The sequence below is a fragment of the Phyllostomus hastatus genome, unplaced genomic scaffold (genome assembly GCF_019186645.2).
Source record: "Phyllostomus hastatus isolate PE091 unplaced genomic scaffold, TTU_PhHast_1.1 phas_contig_5, whole genome shotgun sequence".
Classification (NCBI taxonomy): Eukaryota; Metazoa; Chordata; class Mammalia; order Chiroptera; family Phyllostomidae; genus Phyllostomus; species Phyllostomus hastatus.
This window is the reverse complement of record NW_025333897.1, coordinates 167,288-192,476: the sequence shown is the minus strand read 5'-3', so window position 1 is coordinate 192,476 and position 25,189 is coordinate 167,288. Positions and strand designations below refer to the sequence as shown.

The window sequence follows — 25,189 nt, the reverse complement described above, 5'->3', positions numbered from 1 at the left end:
TCGCCGTGGCTCCGCGAGGTCAGTGTGTTTGTGTGGCTGTGGGACATTGTCCGTACTTCAACCCCTGTGTGTGAATATGTGCACGAGTGTGCCATGGGGCTGCGGTAGGTCACGGTGTCCTTTCAGATGTCTCCACACAGGAGGCCAGTGACAATGGCTCCCCGTCCTTGCATAATGAGCACCTCCTTCTCCCACCCCACCCCACCCTACCTTCTGTGGCTCCCAGACCTGTGGCAGGAGGAGTAACGACACTGACACCCTGAGCTGGATGGGAAGGACCCCAGGGCCCACTCACCCAGACCTAGTGCTGTGCATGGGCAAACGAGCCTCACCCCCATGCAGCCTTCCCCCAGGGCCCCTGTGGGCAAGGGAGCAGTTCAGGGCCCTGGACCTGGGAAGGGGAGGGAGAGATGGAGGAATTGAAACCCGGGAGGAAGAGGGGAAACCAAGAGCCTAGAGAAAGAGGAACCAGGGAGAAGGCACCAGCAAGACCATAGCAGATGGGAAGAAACGAGGCCCAGAGGGAAGCCCACCCTGGTGCAGGCACCAGCGCCTCTAGCCTGGACCATGTTCTCCCTATCGATCTACTGTCAGCCGTCAGCCAGAGGGATCCTCTGAGCACCTGAGTGAGATCGCACCCCTCCTCTACACGGGACCCTGCCATGGCTGCCATCTTCCCCCAAGTGCAGGTTCTCACAGGTTCCCACACCCTTCAGGGCCCATGTGGCCTGGGAAGGGGTCAGGTCAGCACCAGTGCAAAGCACCCTAACTCCCGCTGCCTGGTTGGAGTCCCCTCTCTGCTGCTTGTGTTGCTAGCTAACAAGTAACCTTTCTGTGCCTCGGTATTCCCACCTATAATGTGGTCTCTATAGCAGCAGTTGGCAGGGGTTTTCTATAAAGGGCCAGATAGCAAATATTTTTTATTTTGCATAGTTTCTACTCGACCTGGGCCTTGTAGCAGTAAAACAGCCCAAGATGATCCGATTCACGGCTGTGCTCCAATAAGTCTTTATTTACAGAAACAGGCATCGGGTCAGAATTTGCCTGCAGGCCACGGTTTGTCAGCCCCTGCCTCTGCTGTGCTGTGGGGGGAATACAGTGAGCTGGTAGATTCATACCTGGCATGGAGGATTGTTATTACTCTCTGGCCTGGGAGTGTAACCATCTGACTCAGCTCCCAACACCCTTCCCCTCGCCCCTCCCTTCCAACCACTCTGGCCTGTTCCTTCCTCCCTCACCCCAAGTTTCTCCTCACTTCCAGACCTTTTCTTCCTCCTACCAAGAACACTCTCCCCTGAGCTGTCTTCAAGTCCCAAATGCCACCTCCTCCAAGAAGCCCTCCCTCCTCCCTCTCTCACTCCATCCTGCTTTCCTGTCTTCATGCCACCCACTCACCATGTCAGTCTCTTCCCCAGAAAGCAGGTTCCTGGTGGGCAGGAACTATTCCCTTAACTCCTCTGGGCTTCAAGTTTCCTCGCCTTTAAAGTGGGTGTTATTAGAGTTCCCAGTGTCTCAGAGCTTTGTTATGGTGATTGAATGAGTTAATTAACAGGCACTTAGAACAAGACCCAAGATGCTCAATAAATAAATCTAATGTTTACCAGGAGTGCATGCAACATAAGAAGTGCTTGGTAAGTGTCTGAGGAGGGGCAGATGAATGGTGGAGAGAGACTGGAGGAGGCAGGTGGAGCGGGAGTCCCGAAACGGTAGTGAGAGACCTGGTCAGGCGCCCAATGACACAGAGACCCCTAGTCCTCTCTCCACCTTTAATGGGCCCCCTGATGTGCTTCGGGTGGACAATGTCCTTAAATACAGCCCGGCGTGGCGGGCAGGGGTCGGGGCCGGGCCTGCCGGTGGGCGGGGCCTGGGGGCGGAGCCTCAGCTGCACTTGCAGGAGCGCACGATCATGTTTGACAGTTGCTCCACCTTGGGCTTGCGGCCCACGTAGTACACGATGGGCAGCGGCTCCAGCGCCTGCGGCACACAGCAGGGCGCTGCCGACGCGCCCGGGTTGTGCTGGTTGTACAGGGCCAGGACCTGAGGGCGGGAGGGCGGGGTCAGGGCCGAGGTCCGGGCACAGTGCCCCCACCCTACCAGTCGCCCCCTATCTCCCTAGTCTCATCTCACCAGTTAGGTCTAAATCTCTGTCTCTCCCCATTTCACGCTCTTGGCTTGTACCTCAATCTTTCAGTCTAATTTCGTCTTCCTAACTCTATCTGTATCAACCGGTGCCCTCCTGCTTTTTTCTATCTCGTTCTGCCTCTGGGTTTCTCTTTGTCCCTCAAACTCCTCACTTGTCCCCTCACCCCCTACCGGTTACTCTGTCCCCACGGGTCTGGCCATATCTCGATCTCCCTCCGCGCCCTGTGTCTCTACCTGCGCAGACCCAGTCTGTAGCTCCTCTCCCATCTCTTTATCACCCCCTCCTCCAGTCTCCTGGTCTCTCCCTTTTTCTCTTTCTCTCCTCACTTTATCTCCAGTTGTATCTCTCTCCCTCCCCTCCCTCCGTCCCTGTTCCCTCCAGCCCGTTGGCCAGACGCACCTTGCTGTACTGTGTGTCCAGGCTCCAAATGTAGGGGCAGGGCCCCAGGCAGAAGTTGGCGTGGTAGCCCTTGGGCTCGTGGATCCATTTCCAGCCCAGATCCTTGCGGAAGTCAATGTAGAGCTGCCGCACGCAGCAGTTTTTCTCCGTGGAGCTGCGGGCATGGGTGAGGAACCAGGTCAGGAGGACAGAGGGGCCCAGGTGAGCTGGCCATGCCCCTTCTCCCCACAGGGGCGTGTATGCGTGTGAGAGAGAGAGAGTCCCTGCCCCAGCGCCATCCCCACCTTGGCCTCCTTTGTGCAACTGTGATAACAACAGCAACAGTACTGATAATCACCGTCGCTGATGAAGCACTTCCTCTGGTCAAGCACTGTGCTCAGAGCATCATAACAAACTATCTCATGTGGTGCTCAAAACAAGCCCAAAAGAAGCCCAGTGACCATCCAAGAGGAACATCTACACACTGGGACATAAAAAACACAGTGTAGCCCTGGCTGCTGTAGCTCAGTGGACTGAGCATGGGCTGCGAACCAAAGAATTGCTGGTTTGATTCCCAGTCAGGGCACATGCCTGGGTTGCAGGCCAGGTTCCCAGTAGAGGGTGCATGAAAGGCAACCACACATCAATGTTTCTCTTCCTCTCTTTCTCCCCCTCTTCCCCTCTCTCTAAAAATAAAATATATTTTTTCTTAAAGAAGCATAGTGCAGCTCCATATGTACTGATAATTCCATGTGTGCAAATGTTTACTGAACTATTGTGTGCTGGGCCGGGGTCTACAGGGGACTCAGCACACATAAAACAGACAGAAACCCTGCCCTTTGGGGCCACATTCGAGAGACTGTCATGTTGCTCCTCTGCTCCAAAGTGGCTCCACCTCACTAAGGACAAATACCAGAAGCCTTCGTCATGAACCACAAGCCACTACTGGATCAAACTAATCTCACTCCCTCTCCATTCTCACTCCAGCCACACTGGTGTCCTCACTGTTCCTCAAACAGTCCCATCCCAGGGGCTTTGCACTTGCTGTTCCCTCTGGCTTGCTATTCCCACAGATACCTGCCCTGGCTTGTTTCTTCACGTCCTCTAAATGTTTGCTCAAGTGTCCTCCACTCAGGGAGCCTCACTCCTAGAACACTGCCTGGCATGCAGCAGCTGCCCAACAAATAGTGAAACAAATGAATGTCATCTCTTTAGAGAGTCCTTCCTGGACCATCTGATCCAAAAAACCCATCTAAAAACAATTCCATTCGGTGTAACAAAAGCATTGCAGGTATGCAAGAAAACATGAAAATGTCTGGTCCTGACTGGTGTGGCCCACTGGGTTGGGCATCTTCCCACAAACTGACAGGTCCCTTGTTTGATCCCAGTCGGGGCACATGCCTGGGTTGCCGGCCAGGTCCCCAGATGGAAGTGTGCAAGAGGCAAGCAATGATGTGTCTCTCTCTCCCTTTCTTTCTCGCTCTCTTCCCCTCTCTCCAAAAATAAATAAAATCTTTTTAAAAATTACTGTATTTGAAGTGGGACAAAATCTTAAAACCTGTGGAAGCTGCATGAGAGTTCATTATGCTACGCTAGTTGCTTTTATATACATTTCAAATTTTTCATAATGAAAATTATGAAAATTAATGAAAATTAATCAGAATAGGAAAAATAGTCTCCAATACCTTTCTTTCTGTCTCTTTTTTCTGATTTAGTTTCCTTCTTAGAACTTATAGCCACCTGCTCTTTTATTTGTTAGAGACTGATTTGCTTATCTATTCATTATCTGCCTTCCTCTGAGGACAGGACATTTTTCTTTTCTTTTTTAAAGATTTTATTTATTCTTAGAGAGAAAAGAAGGGAGGGAGGGAGAGAAACATTGATTGGTTGCCTCTCACACACCCCAAACTGAGGACCTGGCCCACAACCCAGGCATGTGCCCTGACCGGGAATCAAACCTGCAACCATCCAGTTCGCAAGCCAGTGCTTAGTCCAGAACCACACCAGCCAGGGCAGGACAGGCCTTTTTTTCTCTTTTGTCCTCTAATGTATCCCTGGTGCCTACAGCAGTGCCTGGCACATCGTAGGCACCCTGCAAATATTGGATGTATAAATCCATTGCTCAATGTGTTAGATTTTTTTTAAGCACATTGGAGAATAGTGGTGTATAAGATGCTACCATTCTGGACTTGTAATCTCTGTCCCTTGTTCAGATCCAGAGACCAGTCCTCCAGAGCTGGGGCCCAGGCTTCTGCTTGTTTGAAAGGACCTGGGCATTAATGGCCCCTGGGGCCATGGCTGAGATGGGCAGGGAGTTGGCTAAATAGCTTCCTGCAGCCAAAAACACTATATATTCCATGGCTGTAACATGTGAAAGAAACACTGTGCAAAGCTGAAGGTACAGTATAATCCGAATTCTATTTTGCATAAAGCAAATGGAAGGAAATATATTAAAATGTTGATGGTGACTTTTTATATGTGGCATGATGGGTAATATTGTTTATATTTCTACTTCTATGACATTTGCATTTAGCATGATGGATGATGTCCTTCTGTCTTTTCCAAATTCTTAACAGTGAATATGTGTTACTTTTAGAATCAGAAAAGAAATTAAAAGAATGAAAATGCAGTCCTTCACCCCCACCTCTGCCCCACCAAACAAGACTACCATTTGGACTAAATAAATAAACACATAAAAGTGCCTCATGCAGATACTCTCTGGAAGGAGACATAAACATAATAAAAGTGGACACTTCTTCAGAGAGAGGTTGGGGGTCAGAGCTGGAGGTTCTCTGAGATCCTTTCTAGGCTGGGTCCATGTGCATGTATTTATCTATTCACACAGTAATCAACAGAGAATTCATCAAGTAATTTCAAAACCCTGCGAGGCGAGCCTTCTTATTATTCCCATTTTTAAGTTATTTGTTATTGATTGATTTGAGATAGAGAGAGGGAAAGGAGAGAGGGAGAGAAAGAGAAAGAAACATTGATTTCCTGTATGTGCCCTGACCAGGGATTGAACCCGCAACCCTGGTGTACTGGGATGATGTTCTAACCAGCTGAGCACCTGGCCAGGGCTATTATTCCCATCTGAAGGATGAAAAGCTGAGCCTCACATGAGAAGGATGTTGCCTGCTCACATACAGTGTGTAAGGGGTGGAGTCAGGTTCTCAGCCCAGTTCACAGCCAACTTTGTGCCGCCCCAGACCTTGTGGCCTCAGTGTCCCAGAACAATTGCGTCAATTCACAAGAGGAGAAAGACATGATAACACGGATCTCCTGGGGCAAGATCTTTCTAAGAGCCACAGAGACCTGAGAAGGGAATCAGGAAACTGAGCTCCTTCAGCTCTGCCAGTCCCTCAGTTTCCCCATCAAAGATGCAGAGGACATTGAATCAAATAAGGCGTCCATATCCTGTGGCCCAAGGAAGCCTGTGTACAGGCTTAGGGAGGGTCCTGAGGCCCCCAGACCATATGCACATATATGTGTACATATGCACATACTTCTAGGGGAAAAGGTTCCTGGCTTTTGGCTTCTCAAGGGGGTCCTGGACCCACAGAAGTGGAAGACCCACTGTCCAGAATAAGCTTTCATTTCTGGTCCAATTCTGGCTGAGGTTCTGAGGTTCTGAGATTTGAATAGTCTGTGATTCTATTATCCAACTCAGCTATTCTCCACGTGGGGTCCAGTAGCAGCATCACCTGGGAACTTAGGGGGAATGCAAATTCTCGGGCTCCGCCCCAGACTTCCTGAACCAGAAACTGGGGGCCGGGTGGGACAGTGCAGGCCAGATTTAACAGGCCTGCCAAGTGACCCCCAGGCACTTGCACTTCGGGGGCTTGTTGCATCCCAGGCTCTGCAGAGCTCTCCCCCATCCAGTCCGCCTATCAGGGCCCAACAGGACCTGAGGAGCACAAGAAGCCCACGTGGGGCCCCAGGGCAGGCTGAGGGGCGTCCCATTCACTGTGGATGCTGGTGAGGGGGTCAGGGAAGCTCCCCAGTGGAGATGGGGTTCAAGCTAAGAGCAACAAGACGGTGTGTGGACCTCAAGCATGCACAAGAGCAGAGAACATTCCACTGAGCCCTCACGTCTCTATCACCCAGCTTCAACACTCAGCAAAGCATGCCCAACCTCACTGTACGCCGGGGGCCCACAACACCCGGAACTGATTTATAAAAATTTGCTTAGTGCTTCTGCCATTTTTTTTGTTTCACCTCTTCCACTGTGGCAAACCATTTCACTCTGAGAACTTTTTTTCATCCAGGGGAACAAAAAAAGTCGCTTGGGGTAAGATCAGGTGAATAGGGAGGGTGGGGCACAGGGGTCCCGCTGTTTTGGTCAAAAACTGCTAAACACTCAGCACGGTGTGGGCAGGTGCGCTCATAAATTACACATTGTGAAATGGGTAAACGAGGTGAAAGAATCTTTAAGAAAATTCACTGAAGCCGAACGCAGCCTCTCACAACAACGCCAGCTGATGCACTGTCACAGATGGGTTCCTCGAACGCTCACCCAGTAGGGGAAGCCTGCACTACAAGGGGCCACCCTCCAGAAGATAATTCCGTTTGGGGGTTTTTTTTGGTCCTGCCTCGTATCACTACCCCTACCCTACTTCCTCTCTCCCATATCATTTCACCCATAAATATTTCCATGTGTATCTCCAAGAAATTTCAGGACTATTTTAAAACATAACCGCAATACCACATTACAAAAGTAACAGTAATCCTTTGATATCATCAAATATCTAGTTAGAGTTCACGTTTCCCCAACTGTCTCATAAACATCTTTTCTTTTTTGAGTCTGTACAAATAAAGATCCAAATAAGGTCCACACATCGCAGTCGGTCAATACACCCCTCAAGATCCCGTTTACAATCCACAGAACTGCCTTTCTGTTTCCTGCCTTTGCACTGTATTTGTTGAAGACAACGAGTCAGGCTTCCCGCAGTCCTGATGCCGCTAGCAGCGCGCCTGTGGCAGTGTTTAACATGGCCCACCATCCCTCTATTTCTGGAAAATTGTTAGTCAGATCTACCATCTTGATCAGCTCAGGATCAACTTTTTTTGCAAGATTTCCAAGGTGAGATTGTGTCCCTCTCAACAGAGACTCACATGGCTGGCTGGCTGCCTGTCTTTGCACAGTTACTAGCTGTTAGCACCCAGGACCTCAATCTGTTCCTCATTCATAGAGTGGCTGGGTGGAGGGTAGGGTCTGGAAGGAGCTTGGGAGAAAAGCTGACTTTCCACCTGGGGAGCAGCATGTGACAAAGCCCAGAAGCACCATCAAAATATTAAGCAAGGGAGGGACAGGGTCGGATTATCATTCTAAATTTGCAATATTCTAACTCTTAATTTTAACATTCCAGCAATCCAACTTTTCAACTTTCTTAGACTGCAAGACACCAGCATCTGAAGATTCTAACAGTCCAACAGCATTTTCAGCTTTCTAGGAGTCCCACATTCCAGCTCTCGAGGATCTTGGCATTCCTGAATTCCAATATTTCAACACGACATTCCAACATTCCACAGTTCTGAGCCTATCACTCAAGAGGTCCAAGCTTCCGCTTTCTAAGATCCCAGCCTTCCAAGAATGTAGCATTCTGACACTGAGCGCCAACTCTCTAGGACACCAACATTCTGCCTTCTTCCAACTCTACTTGTGAGTGCTAGTATTTTCACACGTGATTCTACCATTCTGAGCGGAAGACTCGAGGACTCCAATCTGCCAACACTGGAGACTCCAGCCTGTCAATGGTACAGGAACCCAGTAAGGGCAACCTTCCAATCCCGAATTCCCAAATGAGGATCCCGACACTCTTTGAGTCCAACACTGTCAGGTTTCAACAATTAACAGTGAATTCTAGCATCCTGGGATCCCACCATTCTAGGACTTCAACCTGTCAATAATACCGAAATTGAACACCATGGCCTCCCAACATTGAATTCCCATTCTCAGCGCTCAACATTCTAATAGTCTCTGACTCCCACACACCAGCAAGAGAACCACCTGATCTCAACCTCCTAGGACTCCCAGGTCACACATGCCTGCATTCTAGGACTCAAACCTCGTCCTCTGAGCTTTCCAGGCTGAAGGAGACGCCAGCCCAAGCAAGCACAGAACTGGCCAGTCGCCCACCCTGCAGTGCTGCCTCAGGCCCCCCCAGGCTGGAAGGCCTCGGTCTTCACCTGAAGCAGTAGTTGGTGTCCAGGGCTCGGCGATGCCGGGGGCTGTGCAGGTGCTGGGCTCTCTCCAGTGGGGTGGCCATGAGAAGCAGGAAGGGCCGGTTTATGCCATGAATGGTGGCCAGGTCACCCCGGCGGCCGTAACTGATTCCTGTTTGAGTTTGGGAGCCAGCAGGTGGGGGGTGGAGAGACATACACACTCTCAGATGGTGAATGGGCAATGGGCAGGGGGAGGAGGCTGGGGACACACACACACAGACACACACACACACACACACACACACACACACACTGCACATGGTGCCAGGACAGAGGGGTGGGCCTCACCATTGATTTCCACATGGAGTGTGTCATCTTTGCTGTCACAGGAGCAATGGGCACTGAGGCGAAAGCCCTCGATTTCGCCTATAGGAGTGAGGACAGGGGAGCCAGTGTGAGGCTGTGGCTCACCAAGCTCCTGGAGGAGAAGGAAGAAGCAAATCCCTGGGAACTCCTTCCTGACCCTCTTCCTGCACCTTCTTGTTCCAGTTCTTTGCCTTGCTGCCTCCTCCTCTACCTTCAGGTCTCAACGCAAATGTCACCTCCTCCAAGAAGCCCTCCAGGATGTAGGCCCCACTCCCACTGTGACATCACCTTATTTTCTCCATAACACTGACCCTCTGGTTCCTTTGTATTTGGCTATTTATTTCCTACATTGTTCTCAGGGGAGAGCAGGATGAACAGGGGCAGGGATCCTTGTTTTCTTGTTCCCTACAGGCCTGGCCCACCATCATAAAAACAAACCCCTACAAAGTGCAGGAGTGTACACGGGCTGCAGGTCTGTCCTTAACACTCTGTGGGCACTACCCCCTTTAATCCTCACCAAAGCCACCCATTTTCCAGGAGAGGGTGCCCAGGTGCACAGAGAGGGGGTGGCCTACCCAAAGTGGGAAAAGGCAGGGCTGGGATACACACACAGTCCAGCCTCTTAAATGAATGAGTAGATTTTCTAAGCTGCCTACCATGTGCTGGACCCTGTACTGAGTGCTCTGGACTCAGCAGTACCAAGACAGGCCTTTGTCCAGTGGCCCCAGCTACTCTCCCAGGGCCCTGCTCCCTAACCCCCATCTTTCCATCAGGCCAAACCAGCACTCATCCCGTGAGGCTCAACCCAGTCACCCTGACCCTTGGGAGCCCTCCCAGGCCACCTCCTCCAGATGGGTTTGGGCATCTGCTCTGGGCACCCGTCCTGGCCCTCATCACTCTGGTCATCACTGCCTGCTAGGACTTTGGCAGCACTATCTGCCCTGCAACACAGGCACAGAGCAGGGACCTTCTAGCATTTACTGAGCAGCTGCATAAACAAGGGGGAGATTGGGAAAGGACGTGTGGGCCTGTGGGCTCAGCCAGGACAGGACTGACACCGTCCTCTTCCACAAAGATAGATAGGCTGTGTTGGAGTATTCCCAGAATCAGGGCCAGTGCACATCCTGTCCCTCTGCCTCTAACAGTCTTGTTCCTCCTTCTTTTCTGGGCTGGTTCCACTCATCCCTCAGACATCAGCTCTGATATCCCCTCCTCCAGGAAGCTCTCCTTGATCACAGGTTATGCAGCCACCTCCTCTGGGCTCCCCATTCCAGGCCTGATCCCTCTGGATCATTACTGCTTGACTTACAGGTCTTTCACCCCCTTCCCCCACTCCAGCAATGGACCATGAGGGCTGTGAGGGCAAGGATTGGGCTGTTTTTGTCACTGCTGTGTCCCCAGGATCACCCAGCACAGGCCAGGTGCTCAGGAAATGGATCGATCCATTAATCACTCAGGTTTCAGTGTCTGGGAGGAGGGCCAGGTCTTGGTTCTTTGGCACCTCCATAGGGTAGGGGGTGCTAGGCAGAGTATCCCCAGGACAAACAATGGGGTTGACCCCATCGCAAAACAGGATGGGGCAGACAAGTGGTCCTCACCTCTGTGGCTCAGCCACTGCCGCACAACTCCAGTGACCTCAAAGGACAGCCACTCAGGCGTGTCGCTGGGGGCCAGCAGCTGGTTGCTGAGGTAGCGCCAGGAATTGTTGCTGTATTTCTGGGGGATGGTGAATGGAAGGAGAGAGATGGTGGGGGGATGCTGCCATGCGGCCCCATGTCCACAGCCTGTACCCCCACTCTATCTGTTCCCCTGAATAGACCTTCAGAGAGTCCCTCGGACAGTCCCCTCCCAGACATCCATGCTCTGGGACCCTGCAGGAACAGTGAGCCCCAGGCTGGGAGTCAAGCTACCTGAGCGGCTCAGCCTTGGTCCCTGACCCTTTGGGGCTGTGGAAATTCCTTTCTCTCTTCTCTCTAGGCCTCAGTTTCCTTGCTGGCAAAATGCCAGGTCCCTTTGAGCCTAGACAGCCCACAGTGCTCAGATTTTCTTGCAGACAGCCTGGGTTTCACTCAGCATACTGTTCTGCAAATTTAACACCCTGTATTCTGAGTCTATGATTTCCTAGGGACCTGTGTTAGAAGTCATTCTGTAACTCCAGGGTTTGGCAGCATCCCAAGAATGGCACAGTCCATGAGCCTAAGAAGTTCTAAGAGACTAATATTCTATAAGTCCAGGAATCCAGGAGTCCAGAAGCCCAGAAGCTACAGACACCTGACAGCTGTAGAATGACTGACCCCCAGGGGCCGGACGGAACACCCCAGGGGCTGGCAGCATGAAGCTGGGTTCTCTAGACACCAAGAAGCTAACCTCAGACAAAGTTCCCTGGTTGTAAGAGTCTGCCATCTACTGTTGAATCTAATGTTCCCTGTGACATGGATTCTAGGCCACTTGGCCTTCTAGAGACTCCAGCCCTTCCAGATGTCCCAGTCCTCCTGAAGACTATACATTTCCCACAACAGAGCTGTTCAAGGGACCTGTCTGTGATGATGGAAATGTTCTGGATCTGAGGCATCCAAGACAGCCGCTGACCACATGTGACTACAGCCATTGGAAATATGGCCAGTGAGACTGAGGAACTGAACTTTTGCTTTTATTTAATTGTAATCAATTTCAATATCCATATGTAACTATAGAAATGGTCCCTGAAAGTATAGTCTTTTAAATGGTCATATGGGACTAGTGGCTTCTGAATGGGACAGAGCAGGTTGAGAACCACCAACCTGTCCAGAGATTTCAACTTTCAAGAGTCCTGTGCTCTAGAATCCAATTGCTAAGATTCCAGCCTTTTAAGTGGTTAACATTCTAGGGTGCTAGGAGTCTGAAGGTTTCAAAGAGCCCTATGACTCCACAGTCTGCACTCCTCCATCCTTCAGGGTTCGTCTGTGTGGACCTTGCAGCCCCCCGTGGCCTAGTTGCCGCACCTGGCCCATTCCCCCACCTGGTATAGCTCCACGTGCTGCTCCACTTTCAACTTGTTCCTCAGCAGGCGCAGCTCTGCCCGGGAGAGCAACTGGGGTTCGGGGACTGCTTCCCGGAGCTCCGACGTGTTGAAGAACATATATATGCTGTGTGAGTTAGGCTTGAATGTCTCATAGATTTCTAGGCGGAAGGAGTGGAGAAGCAGAGTGTCAGAGGTGTAGTGGGGGCAGGGGAGCTGATGCACCCCAAATATAAGAGGGTGGGCTCCAGAGCTGACAGCCCTGGGTTGGAATCCGACCCTGACCTTGGGCAAGTGGCTTGCCCTCTATGGGTTTGTTTCTTCTCTATCAAACTCTTCTCTCCCATCACCTGTAAAGTGCCCACTTAGTACAGGCTGGCAACAAAGGTATCAGTCTGCTCGCCTGCTCAGACCTCTCCAGCACTTGGAGCCTCAAATGCAACTACATGGCAGTGTACGGTCAAGGGCATTTGAAGCAGACCATGCCTCTGCTGACTTCCAGCTCTGGGACCCTGGCAAGTCACATCCCCTCTCAGAGCCTCAGTTTCCTTCTATTCTTTGAAAAATAGCAACCACTTCAGGCCCCTTGTCTTCCAACTCAGGTTCTCCCAACAGAAGCACTGTGTAACTTTGGACAAGTGAATACCTCTGGGCCAGATTCTCACCCATAAAACCAGAACAGACTGCAGGGCGAGAGTGTGAAGTAAATGAGATGATGCAGATAAAGCACGTAGCACAGCCTGCCCACAGGAGACCCTCTACGGTGTGTGTTAAAGCACTTTGCATTTAAAATTCACAACAACTCTGTGAGGAAGATACTATTATACCTGTTTTATAGGTGGTGAAACTGAGGCAACAAAGAGATCAAGTAATTTGCCCCAAGGTCACATACCTAAGAAGCTGCAGAATGGGGATTCAAATTTAGGCAGTCTGGATCCAGAGACAAATCCTAGGCTATGCCACCTCCTAGCTAATGTGATGTCATTATTACTATTACTATCACTATTACTATTATTAATTGCTTCCTCCCTCAACCGGTTAGAAAAGGCAGAGTTCATTCCAGGTAGGAATGGACTCGGGGGGTGGGGGTGGCGAAATTAGGAAGTGTTTTCCAGTCTAGGGAAAGTTTAGGGTTGAGGTTGGGGTTGAGGGGACAGGCTATGAACTCCTGGATCAAGTGGGGGCATTGGCTTTAGGTCTCTGCAGTGGGGAGGGTGGGAAGTGAAAACAGAGGCAGGATCTGATGAGATCCCCTTCCCTGGACCCCCTTCCTCCACTCTTCCCCACTCTAGCCAGGCCAGTCCCTCCCCTGCAAATAAGCTCTATCTTGACCCAGGGGCTACTCAGCAAGGCTCAGGGATTCTCAGCCTTTAGCACCCCAGAGGAAGGGTAGAGCCTGGGGTGGGGAAACAGATAGGGGCACCCGTGGGGAAAGGAGGGGCAGGGACCCGTGGAGGGTGTCAGGGAGAGACTGCAGAGACAGGAGGAGGAAGTGTGGAAGAGAAAGAGCGAAAGGGAGGAAAGGGATGGAGACCACTGCGGATGCGGGAGAGATGCAAAGACAGAGGTGGGAGCCACACGGGGAGAGCCAGGTAGAGTTTGGGGGCCGAGTGGAGAGGATAGAAGGTGTAAGTGTTGAATCTCTACAACGAAGGTGAAGCCAGGACGAGAAAGGTGAGGTGAAATGTGGGTGGGGGTGGGCGTTCTTTGGCTGGACCCATCAACTGGGCAAAGGAATGGGCTGGGGACCCACAAGTCCACCGCCCAATAGGGAAAGTGAGACCAGGGGGAGGGGGACCGCCCCAAGCAAGCCACTGGGCTCCTTGGGACTCCCGGGTCCCCGCGTGGGCGCCAACGGGGCGGGCCCACAGTGGCTCCGCCCGGAACTGGGGTGAAGAGGACGGGAGGCGCAGCCGCCGCGAGGGCGGGGACCGGACCTGCCTCGTCTCGCCCCAGGCTCCCCGCGCGATCCCCGCCCCCGGGGGCACGGAAAGGAAAGGGAAGGGAGGAAGGGCGGGCGAGGCGGCCGGACGCTGGGGTTTCCCCAGCCTCCAGGAGAGGAACTGGCACTTTCGGGGTCCAGATTCTCAGCCTTTAGCTCAGCGGGGTCCTCCTCCTCCCTTCCGGGCGCGCAGCTCCTCCCCCCGCGCGTGGCACCCACGTGGGGCTTCCTCGCCGCGAGCTTGCAGAGTCGCACCCACCACCTCGCCCCCTGCGGCTCGAGGCCTCACTCAGCCCATTCCCTTCCAGCTTGCGGCGTGAGGGCTCGCTGCGCCCAGCAGAGCGCCGTTTCTCTCTCCTTCACCCCCTCCAGGTCCACCTTTCCCACGCTTGTCCCCCCCTCTCCGTAACACCCCTTCCCACGACCCCAGTGCTCTAGGTTTCTTGGGGGTTGGCTTCCTTCTCGCACGTCCATCTGTGAAAAACCCTGGGCGCCTCACCGAGCATCCCCGGCACCCTCTGCGGTCTCGGCTTATCTCCGGCTAGCTTCTCCCTCCCTACGAACTCGCGCCCCTTTCTTCCCAGCATTTCTCACCCCCTCGCAACCCCTCTCTCTGCATCCCACCCCCAAATCCTGCATGTTCCTCGCGTCCTCTGCAAGCCGGTCCTCTGTCCATTTTCCTGTCACCTCCAAAGGGCCTTGAATGTGGAGGCCGGACTTGATCCTGAGGGCACCCGGGAGCTTCTCCACCTAGCTTTTCCTTCCTTCTTGAATCTTCCCGCCTCAGGACCCCTGAGCTCCGGGTCAGCTTTTTCCATTGCCTCTCCTTGCCCAAAACTGGGGTCCTCGCTTCTCCCAAAGCGAGCTCCCTCTCTGCAGGCCCCACCCCACGACCCCTGCACTCGAATGCTCCCTGGAGCGGAAAGTCTTGTCCTCCCCCTCCCCCTAATTGCTTCGCTCCCTCTAGGGGACTTCCCCCTCGATCCCGCATGCTCCTGTTGGCCTCTAGAAGAGGTCCACTTTGCTCACTATCTCCTCCTGTTCAAGACCAGATACTTGGGGGAAAGGAAGCTCAGTTCTATTCTTTTGGGGACCCTTCCCACGTTCCCGACGCCCCCAGGGGTTCTCTTCCTTCAGCCAGTTTCCCCCTCTGGTAATTTCCTCCCCTGCCCCCAGCACGCCGGCGCCCCCTGGGGGCTCCCCTCCGGGGTCCCCTGCCCCTCGGAGCTCACCGTGGCTGTTTTCCACCATTAGCACACGGGTGACCTCCTTGGCGTAGTAGTCCGTCTCCGGCTCGGGCTCCGGTTCGGCGCTCTCCCCAGCCACCCGGTCGCGGGTACTGTTGTAAAGGGCCAGCACGGCCTCCGGCAGTGGGCCGGGCGGCACCTCCGCCTGGCTTGGGGGGCTGGCGAGCCGTAGCTTGGACAGGATCTGGCCGCGGATTGCCTCGATGCGCTTCCGCTTCACCAGCTCCATGTCGATGGTCTTGCAGGTGGACAGTCCGGCGGCTGGCCGGCCAGGTGTTAGCACTAGTAGCCACAGCAGAGGCAGCAGCAGCGGCAACAGCCGCAGCCCGGAGGGCGGCATGGGGGAGGCAGCGCTCCCGGCACCGCCGAGAGCGCGAGCCGGGTTAGGGTGGGAAAAGGGAGGCCCCACCCCTCCTGGGGCTGAGGGGGTCTTCGGAAGAAAGGTAGGAGGGTCCGGGGGCGGGAGGGAGAGTTGAGGTCTTCAGGGAGAATGCAGGGGAGGCTCTGGTGGGTGGCTTCTGGTTATCCCACGGAAAAACCCGAAATGGGAGCGATCTGGTACCGGAGGTGAGTGGTCCCGAACAGGGGAGCTGAGGCAGGTATGAGATTCAGTCAACCGGACCCCGAGGGAGAAGGATCCTTGGATGCGTAGGGGCTCAGAAGAGAGGCTGGGGGTGGGGAGCGTGCAGGGGGATGCGCCCGAAGTCTTCACTCAAGTCTCCGTGGGAATCGGGTTTGCGTTTCCCGAGGGCTGGTCCGGAATGGGGGCGCCTCCGGGACGCCGCGTAGGGGGTCAGGGAGAGAGGAAGCGTCGGAGGCAGTGAGGGGGTAGCGATCTGGGGCCCCCAAGTCCTGTCTCCTCGCCGGGCAGCACCGCGCCAAGCCGTCCCCGAGCCTCCGGCTCCCGGCAGCAGCGGAAAGTCTCAAAACTTTTTTCCTCTTCTCCCAACCAGATCGTCCCTCCTCCCCGCTCCTCCTCCCCCTCCTCCCCACAGTGGCGGCGGCGGCGGCGGCGGCGGCGGCGGGGGCGGTGGCGGCTAGTCGCAGACTCTGGGGCCTCGGGCTGCGCCTTCCTCCGCTCCTGGCCGAGGCCGGCCCCGCGGGTGGCTCCGAGCCGGGGGGGGGGTGCCCCAGAGGGGGCGTCCCCCCTGCCCGGGGCCGTAGGCCTCCCTGTCTAGTGGATCGCGTTGGGAGGAGGGGGTGGGACGACCCGGGGCGCGAAGGGCGGCGGCGCGAGGACCAGCCGCGGCGGCGAGGGGGTTTTGAAGCCGCCCGGCCCCACCCAGGAAGCGCGCGGGGCGGGGGCGGCCCCCAGAGGGAGGGCATGGGGGGGGGGCCGGGCCACCGTCCTCAGCTCGCGTGGGCGGGCTCTGAGGGGGGTCTTTTAAACCACTGGCACCTCGGCCCCGCCCCACGAACAGGGTGCTGCCTCCTGGCGGCTAAGAGCTACCAAAACGGACGACCCGGATGCATGTGGCTTTGATGGCTGTGCGGAGGTCACCGAGAGAATGCGGGGAGACCTGGCGGGGAGGGCTCCATGGGAGGATGGAAACAAAGAGTACATGGGATCAGGGGAGGGGACCCAGAACGGAGGGAGTGGGAGACAGGGGGAGAGGGGCACAGAATAAGGGAACGCCCCCAAGGAGAGGAGCTCATAAGAGGTCACCGAGTGGGAAGGGGGTCAGAGCTTGAGGCAAAGGATGGGGGAGGCAAAGGATGGGAGAGGCGAATCTGACAGAAGATGGGGATCAGGGAAAGGAGGATGTCAGTGGAAGGATGGTCAGGTCAGGAATCAGGAAGGCACCCACACCTTTTAGAACAGCTCTCTTTTATTTAGCGTTCGATATAGGAGGCAGGCTCCTTCCCAAATCCCTGGGACCCCCACACACTTGCTGCCCCCATTTCACAGATGGGGAAACCAGACTTCAGAGGGACAGCTGGGAGGTGAGGTGCTAGCCAGGACAGAAGCCGAGGCATGCCTGACTGGGGTCAGGTCTGGCAGTCTCCAGAGCCCAAGCTTCTGACCGCTGTATAAGTCTGCCCCTCATGGGTGTCCAGGGATGTGGATGGGAGCTGTGGAGGCAGAGTCCTTCAGCATTCCACACCATAGCGGTCAAAGTGTCGCAGCAGCAGGCCCAGGTCGAGGTGCACGGTGCCGCCAGCGGCTGTGTGCAGGCGATAGCGGTCAGCCCCACTGTAGATGGCGTCCCCATGCAGCAGCTGAGGCCCACCACCCACAAAGGCCCGTGCCAGCTGCTCCCGCCAGCTGCCCAGGGGCCGCCATGTGGGACAGTCCAGCTTGTGGGTGCCTGGACTGCTGGGTATGTGGCAAAAGCCGTAGCCAGCAAGCTGGCAGCGGCCGAAGCTATCCTGGGACCACACCTGGAGATGGAGCCGGGGCCAGCCTGCAAGACAGGAGGGAGAGAGGAATGCGTGCAGCTCCCCATCCTGGGCCCCCACCTCCTTGATCCCCACTAGAGACTCCAGGCTCAGTCCTTTCCCCCCTAGGTTTCTGCCCCAGCCTCCTCTCGGGACTTCCACTCCCACACAGAGGCCAAAGGGATATTTCTGAATCCATGTTCCTCCCCTGCTCAAAACCCTTCCATGGCTCCCTAGTGCCCTCAGGATAAAATCCAACTTTAGCATTCAAGGCTCTTTGAAACTAGCCTCTGCTGACTTCCCTCTCTGTGTCCTCCTCTGTGTCCCCATCTCAGGACAGCCTAGCCCAGAGGAGAGTAAGCTCCCTGGGCCTTATCCAGGACACCTCCCCCATTCCCTGGGCTCAGGGCCTTCCTTCTTGCCCCCTCCAATCCATCTTCCACCTGGCACCTGGAAGCATCTTTCTCCTCCCATAGGTTTCCTAGTGTCCTAAGAATACAGTTTAGCTCCTTAGCCTGGTAGGCAAAGCCCTTGGAGATCCAGCTCCATTTTGCCTTCCTTTCTGAGCCTCTCTGTGCTAGGCTCTGTCCTAGAAGCTGGGGACACAGAGGTGAACAGAGCAGACCAAAATTCCTGCCTTTGTGTAGCTGACATCCTAGACAACGAACATAGTAAATAAGCAAATTATAGGGTATGTCAGATGGTGATAACTGCTCTGGAGAAAAATAAAGCTAGGTAGGGTGGGGGTGGGATGTAGTTTTAGGGGCTGATCAAGAAAATCTTCACTAAGAAGAGAACATTTGAGTGAAGGAAGGAAGAGAGTGGGCCATGAGGACATCTAGGGAAGAGCATTCCCAGCAGAGAGAATAGCCTGTGCAAAGGCCCTCCAGTGGAAGCTGCCCAGTGGGGTCTGAAGAATGGAAGGACAATTGCCTGCCTCACCCTCCAATCCTCCACCCATGAGCAGCCAGAGGGAGTTTTAGAAGCAAAATCTGACTTGTCAGTCACCTGTGGTTCCCCCCACTTCAGGGGAGGGCCTCAGCTCTGCAGCCTGGCATTCAAGGCCCTGTATGGCCCATCCCCTGTCCTCTTACCCCCTGCAGTCCTCCTGCTTTCCCTCCATCTTCTAAATGCCCTGGCTCACTTTACCCTTTGAGCCTTCCATACAGACCTCTGCCTTGAACCCTCTTCCTTCCCTCTGCCCTATTAGCTCCCACTGGCCCCTCACAACAAAGCTCGAACATCCCCTCCTCCAGGAAGCCCTCCTTGAACTCCCCAGCAGAGTCAGGAGCCTCCCATCTCTGGCTCCCATTGCCCCCGAGAATTCCCTATCCCATCCCTGCCCACTCTGGGCTGCCACTGTGTGGGAACAGGTCTGTCTCCCCCATGGGATGGCGAACCCTGTGAGGACAGGGCTGGGGCAGTATCAATCACTGACATCTCCCAGGAATCACAGGCCAGGCTCAGGGCAGGACTCAGTAAATATTATTTATATTGTTGAAATACATGGCATATTTACCCAGGCTATTTCCTGGAATCCACTACGTTCCAATGACCTAAATTTTCCACCAGAAAAAGATTTGCTGATACCCTTCCTCCCCCAAATACTCATTTCTCCTCTGAACAGCTGAGGAGCCCTGCCTGAGAACAGCCAGCAGCCCTGCCTCTCTCTCTCACATAACTCCTCCAGCTTCCTCCTGATTGAGACTCTCTTGGTTTCTCTCTTTGAAAGCCACCTCCCCTCTTCCCCTGGTCCTCTCCTTCCCCTCTCCCCCTCCACCCCTGGCCTCTGGCACACTCTAAAGCCAGCCATGGGAGGCCTCGGCTCAGCCTCTCCAGGGCCAGGCCTGGCTGGGAAAGGGACTCAAAGGGCAGAGAAGCAGGGTCAGGACCAGCCCCACTGGGTGCTGCTAACCCCCATCCTGTTGGCCTGGCTCAGGGCCCAGACCAGGAACCCACCTTGGAGACCTTTGGTGGCGAAATGCAGATCAATGGGGTGAGACCAGTAGGCCATGTCCCCTATCTGGGGAGTGTCCACCTGTGTTTGGCCCTCCCGAACACCTGACAGGAGCTTCCACGCTGCCCCTGCAATGAAAACCAGGTCACTGATGGGCAGGGAAGGGTGGGAGGCAGCCATCAGGGAGGGGATGCCACTGTGGCTGTGAGACCCGTTCCTCCTAGGCACTGGGGAACAGGAGATACAAAGCATGGACTCTGGAGCCAGATGTCTGGGTTCAAATCCCTGGCATTACTTCTTCCTGCCTGTGCACACTTAGGCAAGTTACCTTTCCCTGCCTCGGTCTCCCCATCGATCAAGTGGGTGTAATAATGCATTCCTTGTCACTTTGTGAGCAGATTAAATGAGCTAATACAGACAAAGTACTTAGAAGAGAGCCTGGGGCACAGTGAGTGCCGGGTGAGTGTCGGGTGTCATAGTTACTATTCTCACCCTGCATTCACAAGCCTGGCCCAAGCACTAGGATGGTACCAAGGGCGTCCTTCGACAAACAGCATGAGCACACTGAGAAAGGCACACAGTAATACCAGTCCTACTGAGGGTGAAACTAAGAGCAAAAATGCACTGAATGCTTACCAAATGCCAGACGCTGTGCTAAGCACTTTAGTGATGAATTCATTTAATCCGCCCTCTAGGACTGTGAATCCCCACCCCACCCCCAGTCTACAAACTCTCCCCAAAGCCCACGAAGCTCTATACCTGGCCTGTGTTCCCCCCTCCCCGGACTCATATCCCATCACCCTCCCCTGATCCCTCACTATCTCTAGCCTCACTGGTCCTATTTTTGTTTCCCTCCTCAGGGCGTTTGCACTGGCTGTTCCTCTGCCTAGAAAGCCATGCTCCTGGATGTCCCCATGCCTGGCTTCTGTTCATCCTTCAGGGATCAGCTCAAGTGCCACTTTTAGAGAGAGGTCCTCCCTTATCCTCCAATCCAAAATTAGCCCCTATTACCCCTATTACTTTATCTCTACAACCATCTGTAATCATTACACTCATTTCTTTCTTTTTTGTAAAAAATATTTTATTTCTTTATTTTTAGAGAGATAGGAAGGGAGGAAGAAAGAGAGGGAGAGAAACACCAACGTGTGGTTGTCTCTCACACACCCCCAACTGGGGACCTGGCCCCCAACCCAGGCATGTGCCCTGACTGGGAATCAAACCAGTGACCTTTTGGTTCACAAGCCGGCACTCAATCCACTGAGCACACCAGCCAGAGCATTACACTCATTTCTTTACCTGCTTATTTATTTGTCTCTCCTCCTATGAGCCCCAGGAGATCAGGGATCTTGTACACTGCTGGATCCCCACATCAACCCCAGATTTTAGTATATAGAAGATGCTCAAAAAATGTTTTTTGGACAAATAAATGAGCCTGGGAGGTGGGCTAATATAACCCCCACTTCACATGTAAAGAAGCAGACTCTGGGAAAGAGAGTCACTTGTCCATTCATTCCACTAACATTTATTGAACACCTACTGTGTGCCAAGCACTGCTCTCCATGTGGGGTACAGCAGGACTGCAGCAGACCCAGGTGGGGTGCTGTGGTGGAGCTGGATTCAGACTGAGCTCTGTTGGATTGCAGGGCCCAAGCCCTTTGTCTACCTCTGAGCTCTCTGCAGGATTAACTGCTCCCACCTCAACAGTCCCCTTAAGTTGTAAAAACCATATGAGTTATTGTTGCCTCTGGTCCAGGCAAAGAAAGCACCAGGCCTTGAGTCCGGCTTTTCACATACAGTATTTTCCAACACCCCTATGGAGGACAAATATCCCACTTTACAGATGAGGAAACTGAGGCTCCAAAAGGAAACAGCACCTGCCCAGGGTCACAGAGCAGGTGGGGCCCAGACTAGAAACCAAGCCTGACTCCAGAGCCTGCCTCTTTATCTGCTCAACTACAGGGCCACAATTTCCCAGGGAATCTCAGCCACCCTACCACCAGTGAAATCGCCAAGGGCCTGGGGCCTGAAAATATTTCGATGGCAATTAGCCACACTCGTTACATGGGCATTTATGTGTGCTGGGCAGCATACCCCGGGCTTTACCAACAAGATCCCATCCAACTTTTACCTGAGCAGGGTGAACACTTACTAAACAATTACTAGGCCAGGTCCCCTCTTAAGTGCTTTTGTTACTCATTTAGCTCACACAACCAACCTCATGAGGTAGGTGCTGTTATTATCGCCATTGTACAGACAGGGAAATCGAGGCAAAGACAAGTGCCCAAGGCCACATAATAAATAAACAACTGGCTTCGAACCCAGGCAGTTTGTACTCTTAACCTCAATACTATGCTGCCTCTGTTACTAGCTTAATTTTAAAACAAGGAAACTGAGGCTCAGAGAGGTCCCCTAATTTATTAGGTGGGAGAGTTAGTATTTGAGCCCAGACCTGGCAGTCCTAACCCATTATGCCATACCACCACACTATTCAGCTTCACATGGGGCCTCTGAGGTCCCTCCTGGGCCATGCGGACAGACTGGGATGATTACCAGAACTTGGTTCCTACTTTCTCATACAGAATTATGAATACAGGAGGGGAGCCTTTCCTCTGTAAGTGTGGAATGGAAACTTCCATTTTACAATAAGAACTCAATAAATGGAGACTGTTAAGCAAAGAATTGAGAAGGGGGGAGACCCAGGACACCCCTAAGACAGTAAATGCAGTCCAAACAGCAGGGTTAAGGCTGTGCAGTGTTCTGAGGGCTGGGAGTGGGTGTGGGGTCTAGCCTAGAGCCCCAAATCCTTAGAGGCTGTGTGTTCAGAGAGTAGAAACCAGAGTCTCCAGAGAAGGGATGGGAAGTGATAAGAAGAGCACATGAGACACATGGACACAGTGTGGTTCGCAGCTAGGAGTCCTGAGAGCAGATGGTCCTGAGAGCGATGATCAGGGACTGGGCCACAGGGTCAAGGAAGGAGCGAGAAACCTGTAGCTTGGGAGTCTTGGTGGGGAAGTGAACCAGGTCTGGGAATACCTGTGTGGACGCCCCACTTGCAGAAGAGGCTACTTTCTGAGAAACCGGTAGCCCCTACGATCTGCCCAATCACGTGCACCTCAGCCATGGCCCTGAGAGAGTAAAAATAGAATCACAACCCTGTAAGTGTACTGTTATTTCCACCTGTGGGAGGAGGAAACTGAGACCCTCCAAACAAGGGACTGTACTAGGATTTCAAAGTAGTTTCGTCAAACCACTGAGGCTGCGGTCTTAACCATTATCCTAAATGCCTCTCCAGGGGAGTGCCAAAAAAATTAGGGGATTAGAGAGGACGGGGTTAAAGAGCTGACACCTGACTCAAAAACAACCTTCTCGCTCAGCGCACAGGAAAGCCCCGCCCAGAGGTCAATGGCTCCGCCCACAAGCACTAAGGCCCGCCTCCCTGCTTCAGCTCCTCCCTCCCCCTCAGTTCCGCGAGGAGCATGCGTTGTAAGAGCAGGGCGCCAAAGCCCCGCCTCTAATCGTACGCATGCGCTATTCACACTTTAGAACAGCTAACGGTTAGGAGAGGCGAAAGCGGCACCGGGATTGGAGTTCGTGGACCTGACCTGTCCCTCTCTCCGCGGGCGCCGACTTCCCAGGCCTAGCTCGCGCTTCTCCCCGGATCTTCCCGGCAGCGAGATATCCGAGGCACCACGATCCCTCCAAGGCCGCGCCCGCCTACGTTTTCTCTGGTTGTTGCTGGGGCAACAGCAGCCTCCTCCCCTGGCCTTGTACCCGCCCTGCGGGTTGCTAATTGGCCCTAGCTGCCTTCGGGGGCGGGGCCAAGCTCTGATGGACGTTCTCTCTCCTCTCCATTTTGGGTAAAGTCTGTCCAGCTCCCAGCCACGGTTGAGCGATTTGGGGCGTGGCCCAGCAGCCGCCATCTGCAGTGTGGCTGACGAAGTTTGAGTGCAGCTGTTTCTCCCAGATACCCTCTCCACAAATAAACCTGTAGCTACCCCATAACCCTCAAGTCTCTCCCCCAACGTGGGCCACAAACACTGTCCCTTAGGAGAGTGCATCCTCCTGCTTCATAACTAGAAAAAAAAGTCCTTCCTCATTCAGAGGTACTCAAGAAGTTGAGGAGGGGGTTTTCCTTCCCTTTTTAAAGAGTTCCTCCGGCTTGAAGGGACTGATCATCAAACTTCCTCCTCAGAAAAACTGCCCACTTCTTCACCGTGCAGATTCTGAGCAAGGGTGGGGGCGTGGGGAAGATGAGAAATGAGGAAGTGAGGCCTCTTTATCTGCAGAAAATCCGGTTCTTAAAAACTGGATTCTGCCAGTAACTTGTCTTGTGACCTTGCTCGGCTCTAGGTTTCAGTTTCCTCATCCATGTAATGGGCACAAGGAGAGTGACTGAGTCGGAGGCACGCACACATTCTGGTGAACTGAGCAGTCAGTGCCTTAGTCCCATATTCCTCCCGCCCAACACAGGAGACCGAAGGGAACGCATTCTCTTTCTTTTTAGCAAAATGGGACTGCGAAAGTTAGACTCAACAACTCAAAGTCATAGGGAGGGGACAATATTTCAACTGGATAATATTTATATAGATAAAATAATTCAATAGACTATTTTACTAATAGATATACTTGCACACTGCTGTTTATTGAGCTATTACTTTGTACTAGTCCCCCAGAAACTGGTCATTTTGCATGTACGATCTCCCTTAATCCTCACAGACATCCCACCAGGTAGGTAATATTACCAGCTTTATTTAAAATGAAGAAATTGGGACAAAAGTCATTTGCTTTGCCAAATTGACCATAGTTCTGTCTCACGCTGTCTGTAAACTTTATGTTATTAACCTCTCTGGTCTCCTGTTACTCCTGGATACAAGTCTCCCAGATTCCAGGAATATGGAAGTTGTGCTTGGGTGTCATCCTGGGTGCTGTCACTTCCCATATCCAACCTGTTACCACGCCTGTCAATTCTCTTTCTCAAATATTTTTTCTTCAATTGGTTCTTTCCTACTGGTTGGTATTAGTGATTAAGAAAATGCTCCCCTGTTTTACGGCCTGGATTTTAGTCTTGATTCTGCCGCTTCTTTGTGACCTTCAATGCCTCAGTTTCCTCATCTGTGATGTATGAATGATGGTCTCTACCTTGTTGGATGGTCTCCACCTTGTTGGATTTAAAGAATATATGAAGCTGTTTTAAACTATCAATATGTCTCCCTGGCTGGTGTGGCTCAGTGGACCAGTGCCACCCTGTGAACCAAAGGGTCGCCTATTCGATTCCCAGTCAGGGCACATGCCTGGGTTGCAGGCCAGGTCCCTAGTAGGGTGTGTACAAGAGGCAACCCACATTGATTTTTCCCTCTCTCCCTCCTTTCCCCTGTCTCTATACGTAAATAAATAAAATATATATTTTACATAAAATAAAGTATCAGTATGTCCACAGGTTCTTTGACACTCCTTTCACTAGGTAGAGCATAATTCTTCTCCCCTTGAGTATAGATTGCACTTGGTAACTACTAACTTCTAGCTAATAGAATGTGGTAGAAATGTTACTATATGACTTCCAAAACCAGGCCCTAAAAAGCATTTTTCTCCTCAATCTCTCTTGGTTGGTTTACTTTGA

General features: G+C 53.2%; 2 protein-coding genes across 2 annotated transcripts; both read right to left on the bottom strand.

Annotated features, from left to right (window-relative positions):
- Positions 1 to 1,574: 1,574 nt before the first annotated feature.
- Positions 1,575 to 16,305, bottom strand: TGFB1 (transforming growth factor beta 1). The gene is made up of 7 exons (XM_045846664.1): positions 15,222 to 16,305; positions 12,048 to 12,208; positions 10,648 to 10,765; positions 9,032 to 9,109; positions 8,708 to 8,855; positions 2,543 to 2,696; positions 1,575 to 2,037 (listed from the first exon to the last, which is right to left on the bottom strand). The coding sequence occupies exons 1-7, from the start codon at positions 15,574 to 15,576 to the stop codon at positions 1,879 to 1,881; spliced, it is 1,173 nt and encodes a 390-aa protein (XP_045702620.1). The 5' UTR covers positions 15,577 to 16,305; the 3' UTR covers positions 1,575 to 1,878.
- A 742-nt stretch (positions 16,306 to 17,047) lies between these two features.
- On the bottom strand, positions 17,048 to 23,402 carry B9D2 (B9 domain containing 2). The gene is made up of 4 exons (XM_045846824.1): positions 23,175 to 23,402; positions 22,606 to 22,697; positions 19,575 to 19,700; positions 17,048 to 17,641 (listed from the first exon to the last, which is right to left on the bottom strand). Exons 2-4 carry the CDS (start codon positions 22,691 to 22,693, stop codon positions 17,328 to 17,330), a joined length of 528 nt encoding a protein of 175 aa, XP_045702780.1. The 5' UTR covers positions 22,694 to 22,697; positions 23,175 to 23,402; the 3' UTR covers positions 17,048 to 17,327.
- Positions 23,403 to 25,189: the final 1,787 nt, after the last annotated feature.